The sequence below is a fragment of the Suncus etruscus genome, chromosome 11, assembly GCF_024139225.1.
Source record: "Suncus etruscus isolate mSunEtr1 chromosome 11, mSunEtr1.pri.cur, whole genome shotgun sequence".
NCBI lineage: Eukaryota > Metazoa > Chordata > Mammalia > Eulipotyphla > Soricidae > Suncus > Suncus etruscus.
Genome location: NC_064858.1, coordinates 22,949,236 through 22,968,672, shown reverse-complemented (window position 1 = coordinate 22,968,672; position 19,437 = coordinate 22,949,236). Strand labels below are relative to the sequence as shown.

The 19,437-nt window shown below is 44.7% G+C and overlaps 1 protein-coding gene across 1 annotated transcript in view; it reads left to right on the top strand.

Moving 5' to 3' along the window:
- RASSF8 (Ras association domain family member 8) overlaps positions 1 to 19,008 on the top strand; it is a 68,367-nt gene extending 49,359 nt beyond the window's left edge. Inside the window, exons 2-5 of the mRNA XM_049783830.1 lie at positions 6,185 to 6,389; positions 15,024 to 15,913; positions 17,697 to 17,841; positions 18,774 to 19,008. Of these exons, the coding sequence (XP_049639787.1) occupies positions 6,287 to 6,389; positions 15,024 to 15,913; positions 17,697 to 17,841; positions 18,774 to 18,895 (1,260 nt within the window). The 5' untranslated portion in view covers positions 6,185 to 6,286 and the 3' untranslated portion in view covers positions 18,896 to 19,008. The remainder of the gene's footprint in view (positions 1 to 6,184; positions 6,390 to 15,023; positions 15,914 to 17,696; positions 17,842 to 18,773) is intronic.
- Positions 19,009 to 19,437: the final 429 nt, after the last annotated feature.

Genomic DNA, 19,437 nt, shown 5'->3' with positions numbered 1-19,437 from the left:
GTGAGCTCAGAAGTCATTTTGTCTGGTCTGTGCATTTTACACAGGGTGAGACCCTCAGTTGTACCCCCAGTGCCTCAAGGCATCTCCCCCCTCCACCTCGAGGAGAGTACCCTATTTAGAAAAAACAAACTTGGGCCTGGAGCGATAGCAACCGGAGATAGGGCATTTGCCTTACACACATCCTTAGCATCCCATATGGTCCTCTGAGCTTGCCAGGAGCAAAAGAAATTAAGGGCTCAGAACCAGGAGTAACCTCTGAGTACCACCAGATGTGGCCCAAAACAAAAAAAAAAAAAAAAAGAAAAAAAAAGAAAGAACAAAAAAGAGAAAGCAAACTCCAACAGCCAAAGAGTATTGGTTGAAACCAGAAACATGCTTGGATACAGACCTCAGCAGTGTTTGCTCTGTATATTCCCAACTCTGACATACAGAGGGTTGCAACCTTGTCTGTCAACAGTTCTGTTCATGCTCATGAAATGAGTATTCTGAGAGAGGTTACATTGGCCAGATCTGAGAGCAACTGAGAAAGAAGTCCGTGTACTTGATTAGTCCTTTGTTTAGGTTCTTTCCATCAAAACCCTCAGTCTGCAGGGTGGAGTATGTCTTTCTTTCTTCCTGATTGACAGCATTTAGCCTGTTTTCACTAATTTGGGGTGGGAGAAGGAAAAGCTTTGCTTAAGTGATAAGAATAAGTGATAACTGATAAGGAGTTTCTTTTACTGACCCAATGATTTCTTTTTTCTTTTTCTTTTTGTTTTGTTTGGCAGCCACACCTGGCTATGAGCAGGGGTTACCTCTGGCTCTGTGCTCAAGAATTACTCTTGGTGGGCTCAGAAGACTATGGGTTGCTGGGATGAGTCCAGGTCAGCCACATGTAAGGCAAACTCCCTACCTGCTATACTATCACTTCTGCCCTGGTGACATTTTTTTTTTTAATTTTTTTTGTTTGTTTTTGGGCCACTCCAGTGGCACTCAAGAGTTACTCCTTACTCTGTGCTCAGAAATGGACCATATAGGATGCCAGGGATCAAACCCAGGTTCGTCCTGGGTGGGCCGCATGCAAGGCAAAACGCCCTACCACTGTGCTATCATTCCAGTCCCTGATGACATGTTTATTACTAACCATTAGACATTACTTTTGCACAGTTTTTTCCTATTTTTAATTATAATTTTTCACACATTTTCTTTCACAGGTATTAAAAATATTAATTTCACAGACTGAAATGATCCCTGAGTACAGTCAGAAATAAACCTTGAGCAACATTGGACATAGCCCCCAAATCAAAATAATAAATAAGTGAATAAATAATATTCCTTCTTTAGGGGTGGCCATAAAGCCTGTTTATGATTTTCATAATGGCAGCATCACTAACACAGTTATAGTTCTTCTAGAAGTTTAAACCATTGCTCCTGGGTTTTTCATTATTACAACCTGACTATCTGTTGTCATCTCTGGCTACTGATACCACCTTACGCATGTTCTTTTCCAGTTACCTGCACACTTGCCATTTCTGCCCTAAGTTAATACTCCCAGACATGGGTTCAGTCAGGAGAAAATAGCTTGGTGCTTTGGGGATGGAGACCTGGCGGGCAAGGAGCAAATACTCTCGCCCTGTGGTGTTCTTGGCAGGGGATGGGGGAAGTAGCCCAAGACATTTGAAGATCCCAATTTCCTATCCCTAAGGCAAAGGGGGAAGGGACCAGAAGTGGTGTAGTGACCATAACACCATGACCCATGGCTGACCTACAGGAATAAGTGTCTGGCTTTTACCTGAAGACAACAGAGAGCCATGAGATGCATGGTGGATTTGCCTGAGGCAACTCTGTGATGGGTGTGGCATGTTGCTTGGGGTAGGGGAGCTCCTGGCTCCAGCCCAGAACCACTGGGGCCTCAGCATGAAGGTGGCAGTTTTCACAGCTCCTCTGACTGCCTCCTCTAAGAAGCCAGAACACTGGTTAGTGCCTAATCAGCAAGACTTGGTTCAAATGGTCTGATTGTGGAAACACACTCTGATCCATGTGGATGATACGTGGTTTAATGGGAATGCGCTGACCTCTGAGTCACAGATGTGCCTGTTAGGTCTGGCAGTGGACTCCCAGGATCCTTTGATCAGTGTCCTTAGAGTGATGGGTTTGCTCAGCATTTCGATGGTTCCCACCACAAGGAACTGATGCCACTTAAACTGACCAGCCCTTATGATTTGGTCACAACAAATGCAAAACGGTTGTTGGTAAGAGAGAAGAAATGCAAGGTTTCTTTGGAGTTGTCTTCCATTTTTCCTCAGCTGGTCAGGATATTTCCTGGTGTTCCATTTTCCTGCTGAAAGACCCTACATGTCACATACTTGGCAAAATCACTGCCGTGAACTCATAACCAACAGCACCGTAACATATGCTGAGTAACAACCAACTCAGCACACCTCCTGGGTGATCTACATGTATAGCAGCGCTGTGTCGCCAACAAACAATACCCACTTAAAACCATGGTACCCAGGATGAAGAAAAGAATCTTGTTGGCCTTTTCAGGATGAAAGCTGGGCAGGAGGCCAGATTGCCTGTCTAGGTGTCAGCTGGGCTGTCTGGTATCTGACACTTCAGAGTCACTTCTCTGGGTGGCTGGGAAGAGGCTTCCTGCATCATTCCAGCAGCCATCATTTGAGTATGTGGGTGAATTTATGGAGTCAATGGGAGATTCACACTAGCTGCAACCAGTCTTGTGGGAACATGTCTTCCCAAAATGCAGAAACTAGTGGTTTAATAGCTTTGATATTCAGTGGGTCCTGGCTCAGGAGCATTTGTTCTCCAGTCACCTGAAACCAAAGGAAACTTCCTTCATTGTAAAAATGACTGAAATCCAGAGACTCCAAGGAGAGACAGCCAGAGCAGAGCTGTGGGAATGCCCAACACTGGAACTTTGCTTCCTCAGGGCACTGTTTCTGTAGGAAGTGCATTCCACACCTCAGTGGGCACCTTGGTTTTCTGGCACCTTTGTGCCATGAACCCAGAACTAGCACATGCTCAGGTTTTCTTCCCTGTAGCCCACACCAAGAGCCCAGGGCAGCTGCTGAACAGAGGATCTGAGCTGTGGTGGGAAGGAGGAGGGAAGAGTTGGGAGACTGCTCCCTGAGGGGACTATGGGGCTCTGCTGGATTGAGTCATTCTTCCTGGGACTCACAAGCAACACCAGGACTTTGTAGGAAACTGGGGGTGATTTGGCAGGCAAACCCCATAGAAGCCATCTTTGGAAAACAGCTTCCCTCCTGGAAATGAGTCTGGGACCACATGGACTGCTGAAATAGGTGCAGGCATGGGTTTCTGGGCTACATGAAAGAGTTGAACACCTGCACTTCACCTAGCACTGGCCTACAAGTCTCAGCAAATGTGCCTGAGTTCACCATTCACTGTAGGGCATTTGGGCAGTCATGTAAATAGAATATACCAGGTTACAAAAACCTTTTTTGGAACTTAGATATGAGCCACAGATATTTATTTTAGCTCCAGTTTCAAGCTTTGGGGTTGGGGAAAACTTTGAGATCTTAACTAGGGTTCCTAAATGAGATGTCACTGAGCACCCCAGTGTGGCCCAAAAAACAAACAAAAAAGAAAAATGGGGCTGTATATTAAAGTTTCAATTCAGCTGAGGTTCCTATTTCTATTTTTTTGTAGGCTAAACCAAACTATAATCAAAGTAACGCAGAAGACTATACCAATACATTATATTACTATATTTTTAGATAAGTAAAATTATTTATTTAATAATTTATTTTTTTAATTTTATTTATTTTTTTATAATATCTTTATTTAAACATCTTGATTACAAATATGATTGTGATTAGGTTTCAGTCATGTAAAGAACACCCCCCTTCACCAGTGCAACATTCCCACCACCAATGTCCCAAATCTCCCTCCATCCCACCCCACCCCCACCTGTACTCCAGACAGGCTTTCCAGTTCCCTCATTCGTTCACATGGTTATGGTAGTTCTCGATGTAGTTATTTCTATAACTGCATTCACCACTCTTTGTGGTGAGCTTCATGAAGTGAGCTGGAAGTTCCAGCCCTCCTCTCATTGTCTCAGGATTGTTGCAAAAATTAGGTTCTAATTTCTAATAAAATTTTAACAATTGTTACCACCCTATATTAAATGTTTGACCTTTTATGTCACTTCATTTACCCAAGGAAAATCACATGTCTATAGTTAGTTCATAGATGCCAAGAAAGGGAATGTGTGTTGTCCGTCCCCCCCCCCCAAGATTTCTTCCTCTCAGGCCCTGCTGGAAGCTCAGGAGAACCCAGCCCTGAAGATTATCATAGACTTTCCGGTCTCTAGATTTTCTTTGGGGACTCTGATCCCAGAAACATGGTCACATCTTTCAGTCTTGCTAATTGAGAAGGAGTTTGTGGGGATGAGATGTCTTGGGCAGAAGCCTTTGTCCCCCCACAGTGAGTTCACAGCACACTAATAGCACTGCATGGGGACTTGGGGAAGGATAGCCCCCACCTCATGGTTCTGTGATATGTAGAAGACTCATGGCCCACCAAAGCACTGCCATGGGACTGGGGGGAGGGGGTCCGTGGCTGCCATGGCACTGCAGTAGGGGTATGGGATCTGTGGCACTGTAATGGAGGTGGGGACCCAAGGTCTGTAGTGCTATAGCAGGGCAGAGAGCTGATGTCACACACTGTGCATCTTGTCACCTATCCCTTGCCATTCCTGTCATTATGATCATGTAATTTTATGGTTTTTTTTAGAGAAAGGAACTATCTGTCATCCTTCCCCTGTGTCTTCTGACATCCTTTTGATAGTGTGAATGAAGCAAGTAGTACCAGGGTACTATTTGTCATAAGTTCTGCTGGACAGTAATAGTTTCACTGTTCTTTAAATAGCTTTTTTTTTTGGTTTTGGGGTCACACCTGGCACCGGCACTCAGGTTACTTCTGGCTCTGCACTCAGAAATCACCCTTGACAGGCTTGAGGACCATATGGGATGTCAGGGATCGAACCCAGGTCGGCTTGTACAAAGCAAATGCCCTAACCTCTATGCTATCGTCCCAGTTCCCCCTTTAAATATTAATTAACATTATTCCCCAAATTCCAATTCCTTTGTAAAACCTTATATCCAAGAACTTTCTTTAACTAAATCAGCATTAGGTCATACATTCTAGCAAATATAAGAAATAGGGCAGTCACATAATTATGGATAAGTTACAGCTTGGTTAAGAATGTAACACAGGAAGGGGGTATATTGTAAAAGCTACAGGAAAGAGAATTTGCCTAGTCAGTGTTTTAACAAAGCATGTGCCTCAATTATACAGGTATAATTGTCAGAAAGTAAGGCAACAAAAGCAAAACAAAGTATTGAGCAGAAAGTAAAACTAAAAGCTTATGTTATTAAGATAACTTGTAGCTTATGGAGGTTATTAAAGCCTAAGTAATAAAAATAGGGAGAGGGTAGCGCTTCTTGCTAAGTGTTGTGACTTAAGTAGAATACTCTTTCCTCTAGTCAGTGTTCCCTGTGCCCCAGGTACATGCTGACCCGGACTCTGGGGTTCATGTGAACCCTGGGCAGCCCTGGGCCAGAGGAGGCCAGGTCCCCAAAATAGGCATCTGTGCACTAAGGGGAGAGCTATTAGACATGCTGGCAAGGCTCTAGAAACTGGTTCACTATTTATGGTTTGTAAAATGGCAGGAAATTTAGCCTCAGAAATTATCCTAATCAAATATTTATTTATTTTTGGTTTCGGGTCACACCCGGTGGTGCTTTGGGGTTACTCCTGGCTCTGCGCTCAGAAATTGCCCATGGAAGGCTTAAGGGATCATATGGGGTGCCAGTGATCAAACCTGGGTCCATCTTGGGTCAGCCACATGCAAAGCAAATGCCCTACCACTGTGCTATCTCTCCGCCCCCCTAAAATTGTTATTTAAATGAAAGAAGTAGCTTATGCTATAAGCAGTGGAACTGGTCAGGTCCTTGTGTCTTGGTTTCCAGAGAGTGGTGATGGAGAAAGCAGATCTGCTCCAGTACTCTGTGGGCTGTCAGCCCTGGACTCCTTTAGTTCTGTAGGAAGAGCCGGGTCACAGGGCTGGCAGAATTATGCTGTGCCAAGGTGGTTTCGTGTGATGTTTGCATCCTGGAAGAAATGCCTAGCTCCGCTTTTACTCACTGTGATTTTCCCTTTCTAGCTGACTGCACGGGTTCTGCCTTCTCTGCACTCCCAAGGCCAGAGCATGCCCTAAGCCCCTGATGAGCCGCCGCGGGACACTCAGGTGACTGCGTGGCACACCATGGAACTCAAGGTCTGGGTGGATGGAGTTCAAAGGATCGTGTGTGGTGTCACCGAAGTCACGACATGCCAGGAGGTCGTGATCGCCTTAGCTCAAGCGATAGGTAAGTGAATTCTTGGGGTTCTGCGGTGTTTGCTTAATGTACATATCCTTGCTGTGCATAGAAACCTCAGGGCTTGCTGATTAGCCCACAGGGAACCTGCCTGCAGGGAGAGTAAAGAAAGGGGGAACCTCTACCCCTTCCCTAACCCTGTCTTATCTCGCCCCACCTCCCTTTTCAATCGCAACTTTTCTTCTCACATGATCTGAGACTTATTTTTGATTTTTGGTTTGGAGTCACCCTGCAGTGTACATGGGGTTACTTTCAGCTCAGGTGGGGGGCTGGGAGACCCCTGGAATCCTGCATGTCAAACAGGCACTGCAGCAGGAGTTGTCTCTGAGCCATAATGAGCCTGCAGGGATTTGAGTTTCTGTTTTTGTTTTTTTTGTTTTGTTTTTTCGGGCCACACCCGTTAGATGCTCAGGGGTTACTCCTGGCTACGCGCTCAGAAATTGCCCCTGGCTTGGGGGGACCATATGGGATGCCGGGGGATCAAACCGTGGTCCTTTCCTTGGCTAGCGCTTGCAAGGCAGCCACCTTACCTCTAGCGCCACCTCGCCGGCCCCGGGATTTGAGTTTCTAAGTCCTGTATAAATGCCTACATCTGTGGGGCCAGTCCTGCGAGCAGAGTTCCTGTCCCTCTGCATCTGAGCTATCCTCTACCCATACACATTAAGAGGAAACTGTACTGGGCTCAGTTTCCTTTTCCTTCTTACCAGAAAGAGCTTGTGTCCAGCTTGCTGTACTAGAAGTTCTTTAGGCCAGCTCAGGGCTGAAATAAGCCAGTGGCCATGACACGTGCATATTCTGCGGAATGATTGTGAGGGTGCAGTGTCCCCAGGAAGAGAAGACTCCCAGAGCATTTCTCTGCAGACCTGCTCAGCTGCTCTTTTGAGACTACAGTTGAGAATCAAGGTGGTGGCATTTCCTTTTGCTTGGGGTCTGATATCTGTGGGGATAAGTTTATCAACAAGAGGAAAATTAAACCTCTTCATTTTATGAAATTTTTTTCTTCCAGTTTAATTTGAACCCCACATAACTTATTTGCATTAAAATATTTAGCTTCCCCCACTTTTCTGCACAGTGAAAGCTAGGTTTCCTGTTGTCAGACCTTTTTTAGTTATATTAAGGAATCAAACCATGGGAAGGCAGTTGATTTTTTTTTTTTTTAATGGATCACACCCAGCAGCACTCAGGGATTACTCCTGGCTTTACACTCAGAAATCACCCCTGGCAGGCTCAAGGAACCATTTGGGTTGCCAGAAATCAAATTGAGCTCCATTGGGGTTGGCTGTTGCATACAAGGCAAACACACTATCACTGTCCTATCACTCTGGCCCCTCTTTTTTTTTTTTTTTTAAGTAGTTTTATACAGAAAAGGTAGTCTGGGGTAAGATACTTGCCTTGTCTACAGTCAATCTCAGTTCATTCCCTGGAACCCCATATTGTCCCCTAAGCATCACCAGAAGTGACCACAGAGACAGAAATAAACCCAGGTGTGGCTAGAAAAACAACAACAAAAAGGCTTTTATTTTACCAAGATAGTTGCTGGCACATGCTGAATTATATTTTCCACATAGCAGTCACTTTTTCTGTACAGAACTTCCAAGGGGAGACCATCCACATGTGCTCACAGTCTCTATTTGTCCATTTAGACCCAGAGTATATTTGTTTGTGAACAAGAGAAAAAGACAGTTTAACTGAATGCACATCCTATTTCTGCTTCCTCAGTAACTCAGTGCAGGCCTGTTTTGAAAAGCTAACACCTTGAACACAAATGGTCTCCAAACTTGCTAAAAACCAAGTTTTGTCCTATGTCATAAATGCACCCTTGAATTTATAGTTCATCTAAGAGATGACTGAGTTGGCAGCCCCCTGAGTTGATTGTTGATCTTAGATTTCCTCAGCAGCAGATTCAATAGACTTTTGACACACTTGTAAATACTTTACATTCTTCTAATGAGAGTTCTTTGTGTTTGGACTGCCACTAACTGAAAATGTTTATAGTACTTTGCCCTTATTTCTTAAAATAAGAAATAATAGAGGGTTTATTAGTTGTGCCTGTGACTGTCAATCTGGAATATCTTTAGCTTAATGGTGAAAATTTAGCTACACTACTAGCGGAGTATGATACTGACTGGCAAAAGCAGAGGTATTTCTAAAGAATTTATGTTAAGAAAAAAAAACAAGACCAGTGTCTAGCTTAATCCACAATTTAACTTATACAGGTAGTCTTCTTATATGTTTTGATTTAGAAGGGATTGAGTTTTTTTGGATAGCTAGAATCACTTCCAGGAAATATGTGTACTGATTGGCATTTTGGAAATATATGTGGCAGCTAATATATTCTCATTTGGGCTACTTTTCAAGTCAAGAGGTAGAGAATAGTTAAAGACAAGATAATATGAAAAAGAGAGCTGGGCATATCTCACAGTATGGAAGAAATCCTTTCTATGCTGACCTTTGGTCAAACCTTGACGGCTATAGTTATGTTGTCGAAATGCACATAGACTTGATTGAGAACGTATGTAAGTTGTCCACACTCTCTGTCATGGTGGTTTAAACCACCCAACAAGACCTTCCAAACATTCCCAACTTGACTTTATTTCTCCCGTCACCCATCTCAGAAATGCTCTTATTTCAGAGTTTAGTCTGCTTTTCACATCTGGACACTAAGTGTTTCTGACACATGCTTGTCTCGAATCTAGTCGAGTGAGCTCCCGCAGAAATAAGGAAAGTGAGTTGCTCCTGACCCACTACCCTGAAGTTCAGCAGGGAAGGAAGGGGTCAGGGCCAGATATGAGCTTGGCTCCTTCAAAGGGCCAGGGTGTCTGAATTTACACTTTTGCACTGGGCAGACACCATCCTCCTTAACTCCCTCCAGGAATAGGCTGAATGGTCTGGGCCCTGGAAAAAGGGACTGCTCTAAAAAGCCTTGGGCACATTGTTCCTAGCTAAACCCAGTTCAGACCTTTTTCTTTTTTCTTTTTTTTTTTTAACTTTATTTTTATTGTTGATTGATTAGTTTCTGGGTCACACCCAGCAGTGCTCTGGGGTCACTCCTGGCTCTGCACTCAGAAATTGCCCTTGGCAGGCTGGTGGACCTTATGGAATGCCTGGTTGGCTGCATGCAAGGCAAACACCCTACCGCTGTGCTAACTCTCTCGGGCCCAAAACCTATTTTCTATCCTACTCCAGTTTGAGTATTGAGCCCTTCTTTCTCTTCTGGTCTCCTGCCCATCTCCTCCCCAGCACCTTGCAAACAACAGGTACTGATATCTGAAAGAGACCATCCTTCAGGGCTTTCTCTCACTCTGCTATGGCTCTGCTGTCTAGTGTGACTACCATTCACCAGCACAGCTCATGAATTCCAGAAAAATAAGTTTTATTCGCAATAGAAATGTGGCTTTTATAGCAAAGTATCTCAGGTTTAAGATGTCAAAATCCAGGCCTGGCATTCCAGCTTTAGCACCATGTCCAATTTCTCATCTTCCTCCTCCATTCACTGACAAGAATCTTTCCTAGAGCTGGGCCAGAGCTAAGAACTCTCTGTTCTGGCACTTGTTTTCTGCTCCAATTTTTGCAGGCAGCAAGCCTTCTCTGAACGCCCCCTTCCTCTGTGCCCACATCCTGGCCTTTCTCACTGTGATGGGGGCCTGGCCCTCCAGCTCACTATCTGCATCACCCTGGCCCCTCACTGATGTACATTGGAACCAGAAATGAATGGCTCTGTGTTCAGAAAATTGCTCCTGTCAGGCACGGGGAACCATATGAGATGCTGGGCTTTGAACCACCATCCATCCTGGATTGGCTGCTTGCAAAGAAAGCAGCCTATTGCTGTGCTATCTCTCCTACCCCTATCCTGCTTTTTTTAATAGCCAAGGTCATCGTTTACAGTTGTGATATTCAGGATGGTAATGTAATGGCCTGTAGTTCTAAATAGATTTTGTATCTTCCACATCCATAAAGGATTAGCGTAATGAATAATCTATATTATTACACATGGTATAGTGCATACCTGGAATCTTGTTATGTATTAGTCAGGATCAGCCACATTAAGCTATGTTAACAACAGTTCCCAGATCTACATGATTTACAGTGATGCTATGACAGCTATTACCTGGTGAATATTATTCATGTCAGGTAACCAACACAACAGTAAGCACATAGCAGATGTTGGTTATTATGGGCACACTATTATTTTTAATAGTAGTAAGCTTATATGATTCTAAAGTCCTAAATTAAACAGCAGCAACTCTGTTATTATAGGAAATTTCTAGCAATACTGGGGAAAGGTACTGTAAGTGTACTGTGTCTGGCTCATCATACTTATGTAGATAGATTCTCACATCACAGAAGATAAATAAAGGCCCGAGAGTAAGAGATTGAATAACTACACCAGTGATATATTTTCAGAATAACTCCACGTCATCCGCACCTTGCTTTAAATCCTTTGCGTTTTCATTAATTTTCATCTCTGCTCGGTTTAGTATCATATTACCTGCCGGCTTAACTCTCATGAGCAATTAAGATCACAGTGTGTAATATAATAGCATAATGTCCCTAGATTATTCCACACTGTGTACACAGCACAAAGCCAGTCCTGCCATGCATTGTCAGAGCCTTGTAAGGATTAACTGTGGTCACAGTCAAGTGTCTGCCGTCAGTGAGGCTATGGCATCAGTGGGGCTTGTTCCCCATAGTCAAAGACTATGGCAGGCACCTAATGACTGATAGCATTTTCTTCTTGTCCAGAAAATGAGGGGGACGGTAGGAGGCATGTTAGCACTAAACCAATGAGAGAGCAGTGCACCTCCCTATTAGTTCTTTTGAACAGCTCACAGCATTCGTGTTTTAGGGTAGAGAGGATTTGATACTGAAAGGGGGAAAAGTTAAATGCCAGGTTTTCATTTTAGTCAAATTAAAATTTATTTGGAGAAGATTACAATGATCCAAGTGGTTAGTAAAATTAATACCCTCAGGTCTAGTTACTACTAGTAGTATTTGGTAGATAGATATATATCTGTTTGAACAAATAACATGATTGACTTTTAAATCTTTTTGGGGGGAAGAGCATAAGGAGAAATTTCTTGAAATTACAAAAATATAATTCTATTGCAATTATAAAAGTGATGAAATAGGGACCAGAGCAATAGCATAGCAGGTAGGATGTTTGCCTTGCACAGGGCTGACCCAGGTAATATAGCAAATAGGGTGCTTGCTTGCTTACTTGTGACTGACCCAGGTTTCATTCCCAGCATCCAGGCTTGGGTGTGGCACAAAAATAAAAAAAAAATTTTAAAAACCATAAAAAATGGTGAAAAAAGGCACAATGTTTTGGGGTGAGGTATTTTTGACTATTTGAGTTTTGTATTTTTTCAAAACTTCATATTTATATAATCACGTTTTTTATTTTTATAGTTAAGGGAGAATAATGTTTCATTTTGTAATCTGTGTCAGTGAGATTCTACTACTGCGTAAAATTCTATAATTTTCCTCAATTTTTCAAAAGTTGTTTTGGGGCCACCCCAAACAGTTGCTCAGGGTATACTCCTGGCTCTGCACTCAGAATTATTCATGATGGTATTGATGTATATGGGATGCTGGGAACTGAACCTGGGTCAGTCACAGGTAAGCAAGCAACCTACTTGCTATATACTATTGCTCTGCCCTCCTCATCTAAAGTTAACAATTCTTGGGATTAGACTCAATTGCTTATTCTGCTCAGAAATTAAGTCAATATTTTAGCTACCTTTAAGATGCATACCATCCTAAGTAGCCAAAACTGCTTAAAACAAATGCCAGCGGGCCCGGAGAGATAACACAGCGGTGTTCGCCTTGCAAGCAGCCGATCCAGGACCAAAGGTGGTTAATTCGAATCCTGGTGTCCCATATGGTTCCCCTGTGCCTGCCAGGAGGTATTTCTGAGCAGACAGCCAGGAGTAACCCCTGAGCACCACCGGGTGTGGCCCAAAAACAAACAAACCAAAAAATGCCAGCACAAGAGAGGGAGGAATAGATGGAATCCTATATACCTTCTGAGCACACCAGATAGTGTACATAGTGAACTAAAATATATGCATTTAATAAAGGACATTAAAAGAAGTTTTGCACAAAGAATTTAAGCTCTATAAATGAAATGGAACTTGTAGGACCTTGCCAAGTTATGGGTATTAAAAAGTGATTATGGGGGGCCGGGCGGTGGCGCTCGAGGTAAGGTGCCTGCCTTACCTGCGCTAGCCTAGGAGACGGACCGCGGTTCGATCCCCCGGCGTCCCATATGGTCCCCCAAGCCAGGAGCGACTTCTGAGCGCATAGCCAGGAGTAACCCCTGAGCGTCACCGGGTGTGGCCCAAAAACCAAAAAAAAAAAAAAAAAAAAAAAAAAAAAAAAAAAAAAAAAAAAGTGATTATGGGATTTATTTCTTACATAAACTATCTTAAACCCAACTTCTATAATAAGATCAAAGCTAATAATTCATTTACTTTTTTTAAAGGAATTTTTTTGTATGACTGGTTGGAATTTTTGTTTTGCCTAATTATATAAAATATACATTATTTATAAAAGGGCAAATCAGCAGTAAAAGCAGTTTCCAGTAATATTTTCCCTACAATTCCTTCCAGGACAGCAGTGCCATTAAGCTTGGAAATGTCAGCTGTGTGTGAACGACTCTATTTAGAATTTGAGGTTTTGTCAGCCTGTAGAACCTAATGGCTTGGTTTTCTTTTCATTGGCCCAGTAGCATCAGAGGTCTTGCTGCTCATCTGTTCCCTTCTCTCCTGTTCCTCATGAAGACACAGGGGTCAGACAGATGCAGGGGCACTCGTCCTCATGGTGATCTATTGGCAGCTGGGCCAAGACCAGGGAGTCCACATACTTCAGACAAAAGTTTCAACCTCAATGGTTGGTCAATGGAGCAGTTTTAGAAAATGTGAATCTAAAAACCATGCAGAATTATTTTTTTTTATTCCAGGAAACCAATGCAATATACAAAGGCTTTCTTCATTACCCTCATTTGCCCAAGGATTCTGATAAGAATGACAAATAGCATTTGCACCACACTTCCCAGTCTTATGAAATACGGTCATACTTTATGTGGCCCTTGACTGTGCATGATCAACTGTTCTCATGCTATAGGTAAGGACGAGAAGCTAAAGAAATCAAATAACCTGCACGAGTCCTGTCATCCCCTGGCCGAATTGGGTTGAGTCCAGGCCTTGATCACTCAAGTTGCTGCCCAACTTGGCAAAGTTGGGAGTTGATCAAAGTGGCTTAAAGATCTGTTGGGATCTGATTGTTCTATTGCTTCCTCCCTCTTGAGGCTTTGTGGGTGGCAGAGACTTCAGTTCATTGCAACCGCCCTATCAGAAGCAACCCAAGAAGGTGAAAGTTCTAGGACTCATTGGTAAAGGAAGGTGACTACATTAACCAAAACCATAACCACTGGTCAAGGGTCCCTGGTGAAGATCTGACTAGAGGTGAACATGTGGACAGAGTACAGGGTCATGGATGGACTAAGGTGGGGGATGGAACAGGAACTTTGTACACCAATATTATAAGCTTACGCACTATTATAACCATGTTGCCTAAACTGTAATTAATTTACTTTGGAGCCGGAGAGATAGCATGGAGTTAGGGCATTTGCCTTTCATGCAAAAGTGGTTCGAATCCTGGCATCCCATATGGTCCCCCAAGCATGCAAGGAGCGATTTCTGAGCCTAGAGCCAGGTTGTGACCAAAAAATAAAAAATGAAATAAAAATAAATGTACTTTAAAATAAAAATTTTTTTTAAATTGAAAAATTGAAAGAAAAAAAAAAAACCACCTCCACCATATACATACATGAAGAAATTAGATTTATAGTGACCAGAGGTGGAAGTGGAACTGGGAAAGGGCAAAGAGTGCGAGCATCTAATTGTAAGATCAACTGGTAGAAGGAATTATTGAGTGGGTAGAACTAAGAGTTTTCATCAGGGAAACAGTGTGTTTGTTGGTTTCTCTGATAGATTCTCACTAGACCTATCCATGGGAATCAGTTCATAATATATGTAAGTGAAACATTTGTCATATATGCACTACTGTATTTCTTATGCCCAGATAAGAAAACTGTATAATTAAGAATTATTTGTGCAAAGATAAATAAAATGTACAGAGACAGGTGCCTCCCTACTGGACTGTGTGCTGGGACTTGGTTAAGGGCCTAAGTCGCAAGCTCCACTCTGGCTCTCTGACTTCTCCTGGAGAAACCGGTGCCACCTCCCCAAGCTCTGTGCAGAGAACAGAGAATACACAGAGTAGAAGTTCATTTAGATTTATAAACTGATCTGGCTTCTGGGCTCCAGCCTTTACAACCTAGGATGAGCACTTGGAGAGGTACCCCACTTTGAGCTCCATGTCTCAGCCCAAATCAGAAAGTGGAGACCCGAGTGAGAATGCTGCACTCTCAGCTGATACTGAAAGTGAGTGGACAGTTGGGCAGGGGAAGAGTCCATGCAATGCACTCCTGGTCACTGTCCTGCAGAGCTCAGCACTTCTCAGTGAAGTGCTCAGTCCCCGTGACCAGGGAGATGCAAGGACAACTTGTGTCTGTATCAGCCATTGTGTATCCCAGGTTGCTTCTCAATTCTTTCTGTCTAGGTCGAACTGGACGGTACACACTCATCGAGAAATGGAGAGACACCGAAAGACACTTAGCACCCCATGAAAACCCCATCATTTCCTTAAACAAATGGGGGCAATATGCTAGCGATGTCCAGCTTATCCTCCGCCGCACGGGGCCCTCCCTCAGCGAGAGGCCCACCTCGGACAGCGTGGCCCGCGCCCCCGAGAGAACTTTGCACAGGCAGAGTTTGCCTCCTTTAGCCAAACTGCGGCCTCAGATGGACAAGTCTCTCAAAAGGAGAGAGCCCAAGAGGAAGTCCCTGACATTTACGGGAGGTGCCAAAGGTCTGATGGACATTTTTGGAAAAAGTAAAGAGACCGAGTTTAAGCAAAAGGTGCTGAATAATTGCAGAACAACCACAGACGAGCTCAAAAAGCTGATCCGTTTGCAGACGGAGAAGCTCCAGTCCATCGAGAAAGAGCTAGAATCAAATGAAATCGAAATCCGCTTTTGGGAACAAAAATATAATTCTAACCTCGAAGAGGAAATTGTCCGCCTGGAGCAAAAGATCAAAAGAAACGATGTCGAAATCGAGGAGGAAGAATTTTGGGAAAATGAATTACAGATTGAGCAGGAAAATGAGAAACAGCTGAAGGATCAACTTCAGGAAATAAGCCAGAAAATAACAGAATGTGAGAGCAAATTGAAGGGCTATGTGGCCCAGATCCAGACTATGGAGAGTGGGCTGGAGGCAGAGAAACTGCAGCGGGAGGTTCAGGAGGCTCATGTCAATGAAGAGGAGGTGAGAGGAAAGATTGGCAAGGTCAAGGGTGAGATTGACATCCAGGGCCAGCAGAGCCTGAGGTTGGAGAATGGCATCCGAGCCGTGGAGCGGTCTCTTGGGCAAGCCACCAAGCGGTTGCAGGTATGCGTTTTTGTAGAGTGATCATGTCTGTTTGATGGCATTGGTGTCCTCTTGGTATCTCTTTCAGCTGAATTTCGTCACCTTCCTTGGAATACCGCTCTCCCAGAGGTCCTGTGACTAAGCCCAGGATGAGTTTAGGGCACAGAGCCTGGTGCTACTTTCTCCTCCACAGGATGCGGCCTGATGGGACTGGATATTGCTGGAGCTGGGAGGGCATCTGAGGATACTAGTGAATCTAGGAAACTGAGGCACACTGGTGGCCAGGGACCCGGGCCTGCCTTGTCCTTTCTTTGATCTCAGTTCCAATTCTTTTCTTGATGAGCAGCCACTGAGGGGCTCACTTGCTGTGTCCCCTCTACTTCATGGTCATGGTGAACTTCTTCTGGGCTTCATTGACCACAGGATGTGGACCATCTGGCCCGTGGGTCGTCACAGTCCTGGGAAACTAAAGCCTTTATTGGTTCACAACAGGACATACATAGGCACCTCTTAGCAGCTGCCTTTGTCCTACCTGCCTGAATTGTGTGGCCAAGAATGATAGTCTAGATATAGAGCTGACTCCTCACTTTGTCTCCTGGAGACCCTTTATGCAGTCACTGATGACATCACAATAGGAAAGCTGTTGGTTCCCAGCAGGGAGACACAGTCACAACTTGTCCTTAGTGAGGACACTTGGGCTTACAGTGATCAAGTGGAAAAGAAGCTAGGCAAGCTGCCTCGATCCCTTGTATACTGACATCTTCTCATGTCCCAGCCATGTTTCATTTCAGGGCTGCTATGATGGACACTCAGTACTGTGTGTCCCGTCACCACTACTCAGCTGACTAGGGTGCTGCAGGCCTGGATATACTTGGACATGTGGTGACTTCACAGTCTGAAGGGTACCTGAGTGGAGCAGAGAAAACATGGCACTGTCTGCCAGCAAGAGGGGTCCCTTTCCCTGGTGGTGGTGAGAGGTGATGCAGCCCCCCTCAAATGTTGAAACTCAGGAGCCTTGTGCAGAAGGCTGGTAACTGCTGGTTTGTGTATCAATCGTTTGACCATGACAAAAAAAGGGTCCAAATAAGAAGGTCCGTGTTCCTGAGGATGGGATAAGTCCCCCAGGCCCCTTTCAAGCAGACACAGAAGCAAGGAATGGCCATTCCTTTGTCTGTCTACTCTGCCCATTTTTTACAGGCACTTTACCACTGCAGAAATTGTGACTGGGTTATCATGCCCCTCCTTGCCCTTTGAGCTTCTGGCTGTCCAAACTTCTCCTTTCTATGGAGCTCTTTGGAATTCAGGCTGGTCTTATGTCAAGGCTTTGAAAACCCACAGCCAGAATCCTGAGGGAGTCGTAATTTCCTCTTTGGAGAGTCTTAAGCTCAACTTAGGAATCCCATGAAGGTCCCTGGGATTCCTTCAAATAGTCTCCAGGAAACAAGAAATCTGAGTCCCAGAGCCCTTGTGGCTGCTGATCTTGCTGTGGGTTGTAAAGCGGGCAATAGGTCAGGGTGATTGTGACCCACTCCACAGTACGTGTGGCCATGCAGGGTCAGGCAGGAACAGTCGGTGATGTCTGTCCAGGGACTCCTTGATCAGCTGCAGCTGTGGGTTCCGGGTGCAGGCAGGGACAGATGGAGGAAGCCATAGCTCTTTATTTGCTTGTATTTGTCCCAGGCCCAACGTGGAGGGCCGCTCTGTCCCCGTGTCATTGTGACCAGATTTGTACCACACTGCTGAGTGGTCATCTCCTGCTGGTACGGCCAGTCCCCACTCAGCAGTGCTTTCATCTTGCCTCTAGGACAAAGAACAAGAACTGGAGCAGCTGACCAAAGAGCTGCGGCAGGTCAACCTTCAGCAGTTCATCCAGCAGACGGGGACGAAGGTGACTGTGCTGGCTGCAGAGCCCACGGACGGGGACATTCCCCCTGGGGTCCTGGAACGGGGTAAGGGTCTTTCCAGGAGGGTGGGCAGGTGTGTGGGTGCCAGCATGTTTTCTATACTGGAAACTCACTCCTGCCTTAGACAAAATGAGACTATGCCTCCATGTGTTTCCTGGGGAGAAGTCGGTGATATTTCAGTCTCTTCATTTGAAACTGCTTTTCTGCAAATTTCTCCCTGTAGCATCAGCTCCTCTCTACTCTAGTGCCCTTTTTTTTCCCTCCTAGAAGTCTTTATTATTAGTTCTATACTTAAAAGACATTTGTGTGCATACATTCAAGAATAAGAAACAAAAGATCTTTAACAAAAAGATCTTTAACTGCTCAAAACACTGGAAACATTTTTTTTTAAAGACAGTGAATTAAAGTAGTTTTATTTAGGGAGTCAGGAAGACGGCACAGTGCCTACCATGCTTCTGACCCAGGTTTGATCCCTGGCACCACATGGCCTCCTGAGTGTCACAGGGTGCAGCCCTGAAAGTCCCGAGCCTTGCTAGTATGGCGCTGAAGGACCCCAAACCTTGAGGTGACTCTGGTGACCCCTTAGTTCTGTATCCACAGGCCTCACACTAGACAACAGGCCAAGTTGACTGAGTATCACCAGGAGTGACCCTCCAATATTCTCCAAGAACTGCTTGGTGTTCCTCAAAATAGCTTTATTAGGAAATGTGAGACATGAGAGGGTGAGGAGAAAGGAAAGGGGGAGAGGGGAGAGAAAAAGGAAAGGAGGGAGAGGGAAAGCAACCCTAAGCTGGTGTGTAGGCAGTTCAGCATAGCTTGCATCTAGAAATTGTGCCAGCTGGGAGCTCCAGTAGTCTCTTCAGTCTCTGTATGTATGTTGGGGGACTTAGGAACAGTTGTCCCTGTGCTCTAACATCTAACAGCCTTATTGCCATCCCCATCAGCACCTCCAGTGACCCCTTTGTTTTTCTCTTTAGAAGCCCTGTTCCAGTCTGGTTCCCTGAAGCGGCCCGGCACGTTGCGGCAGCTCCCCAGTAGCCTGCGTCTGCTGCAGAGCCCCATCTCGGCCAGCTTTAACCCGGAGGGAATCTACGTATAGCACTGCCCCAGGAGAGAGACCCCCTAATGGTGCCATGAACAGGTTAATCCCCTTCGATTTGTGCCAATGATGAACAGAGGATCTATTTCACAAACCACAGTTTCTTTTTTTTTTTCTGTCCTAACCTGCACCCCTCGAAGCCCTGCCCTGTGCACCAATGCTAAAGAACAAAGTGACTGTATTTGCACACACCAGTGGTGCTGACATTTTCATCCAGCCACTGTCCAGCCAGAAGCCTTCAGTTTTTAGTCGCAGCCTTCTGAGAGCATCAGGGAAATATTACCATGTGCGGACGTAAATAAAACCATGCCTTCAGAGTGAAGAGAAAATGCGACTGGCTTAGTTTAATTTATTCCCTGCAGTGATCGCTGTGTGAATGTCAGTGCTCACTCCCATGTGGTGCGGCTGCCCTTTACCCAGTTATGCTCCACATGTGCTCATGTGCCCAGCTCGGGCCCCAGGCCTGAGCCATCCTGGCCTTTGCTTAGGGAGGGTGAGGAGTCCATGTTTTCTTTCTACTCTGGAGCTCAGTCTTGATTCGA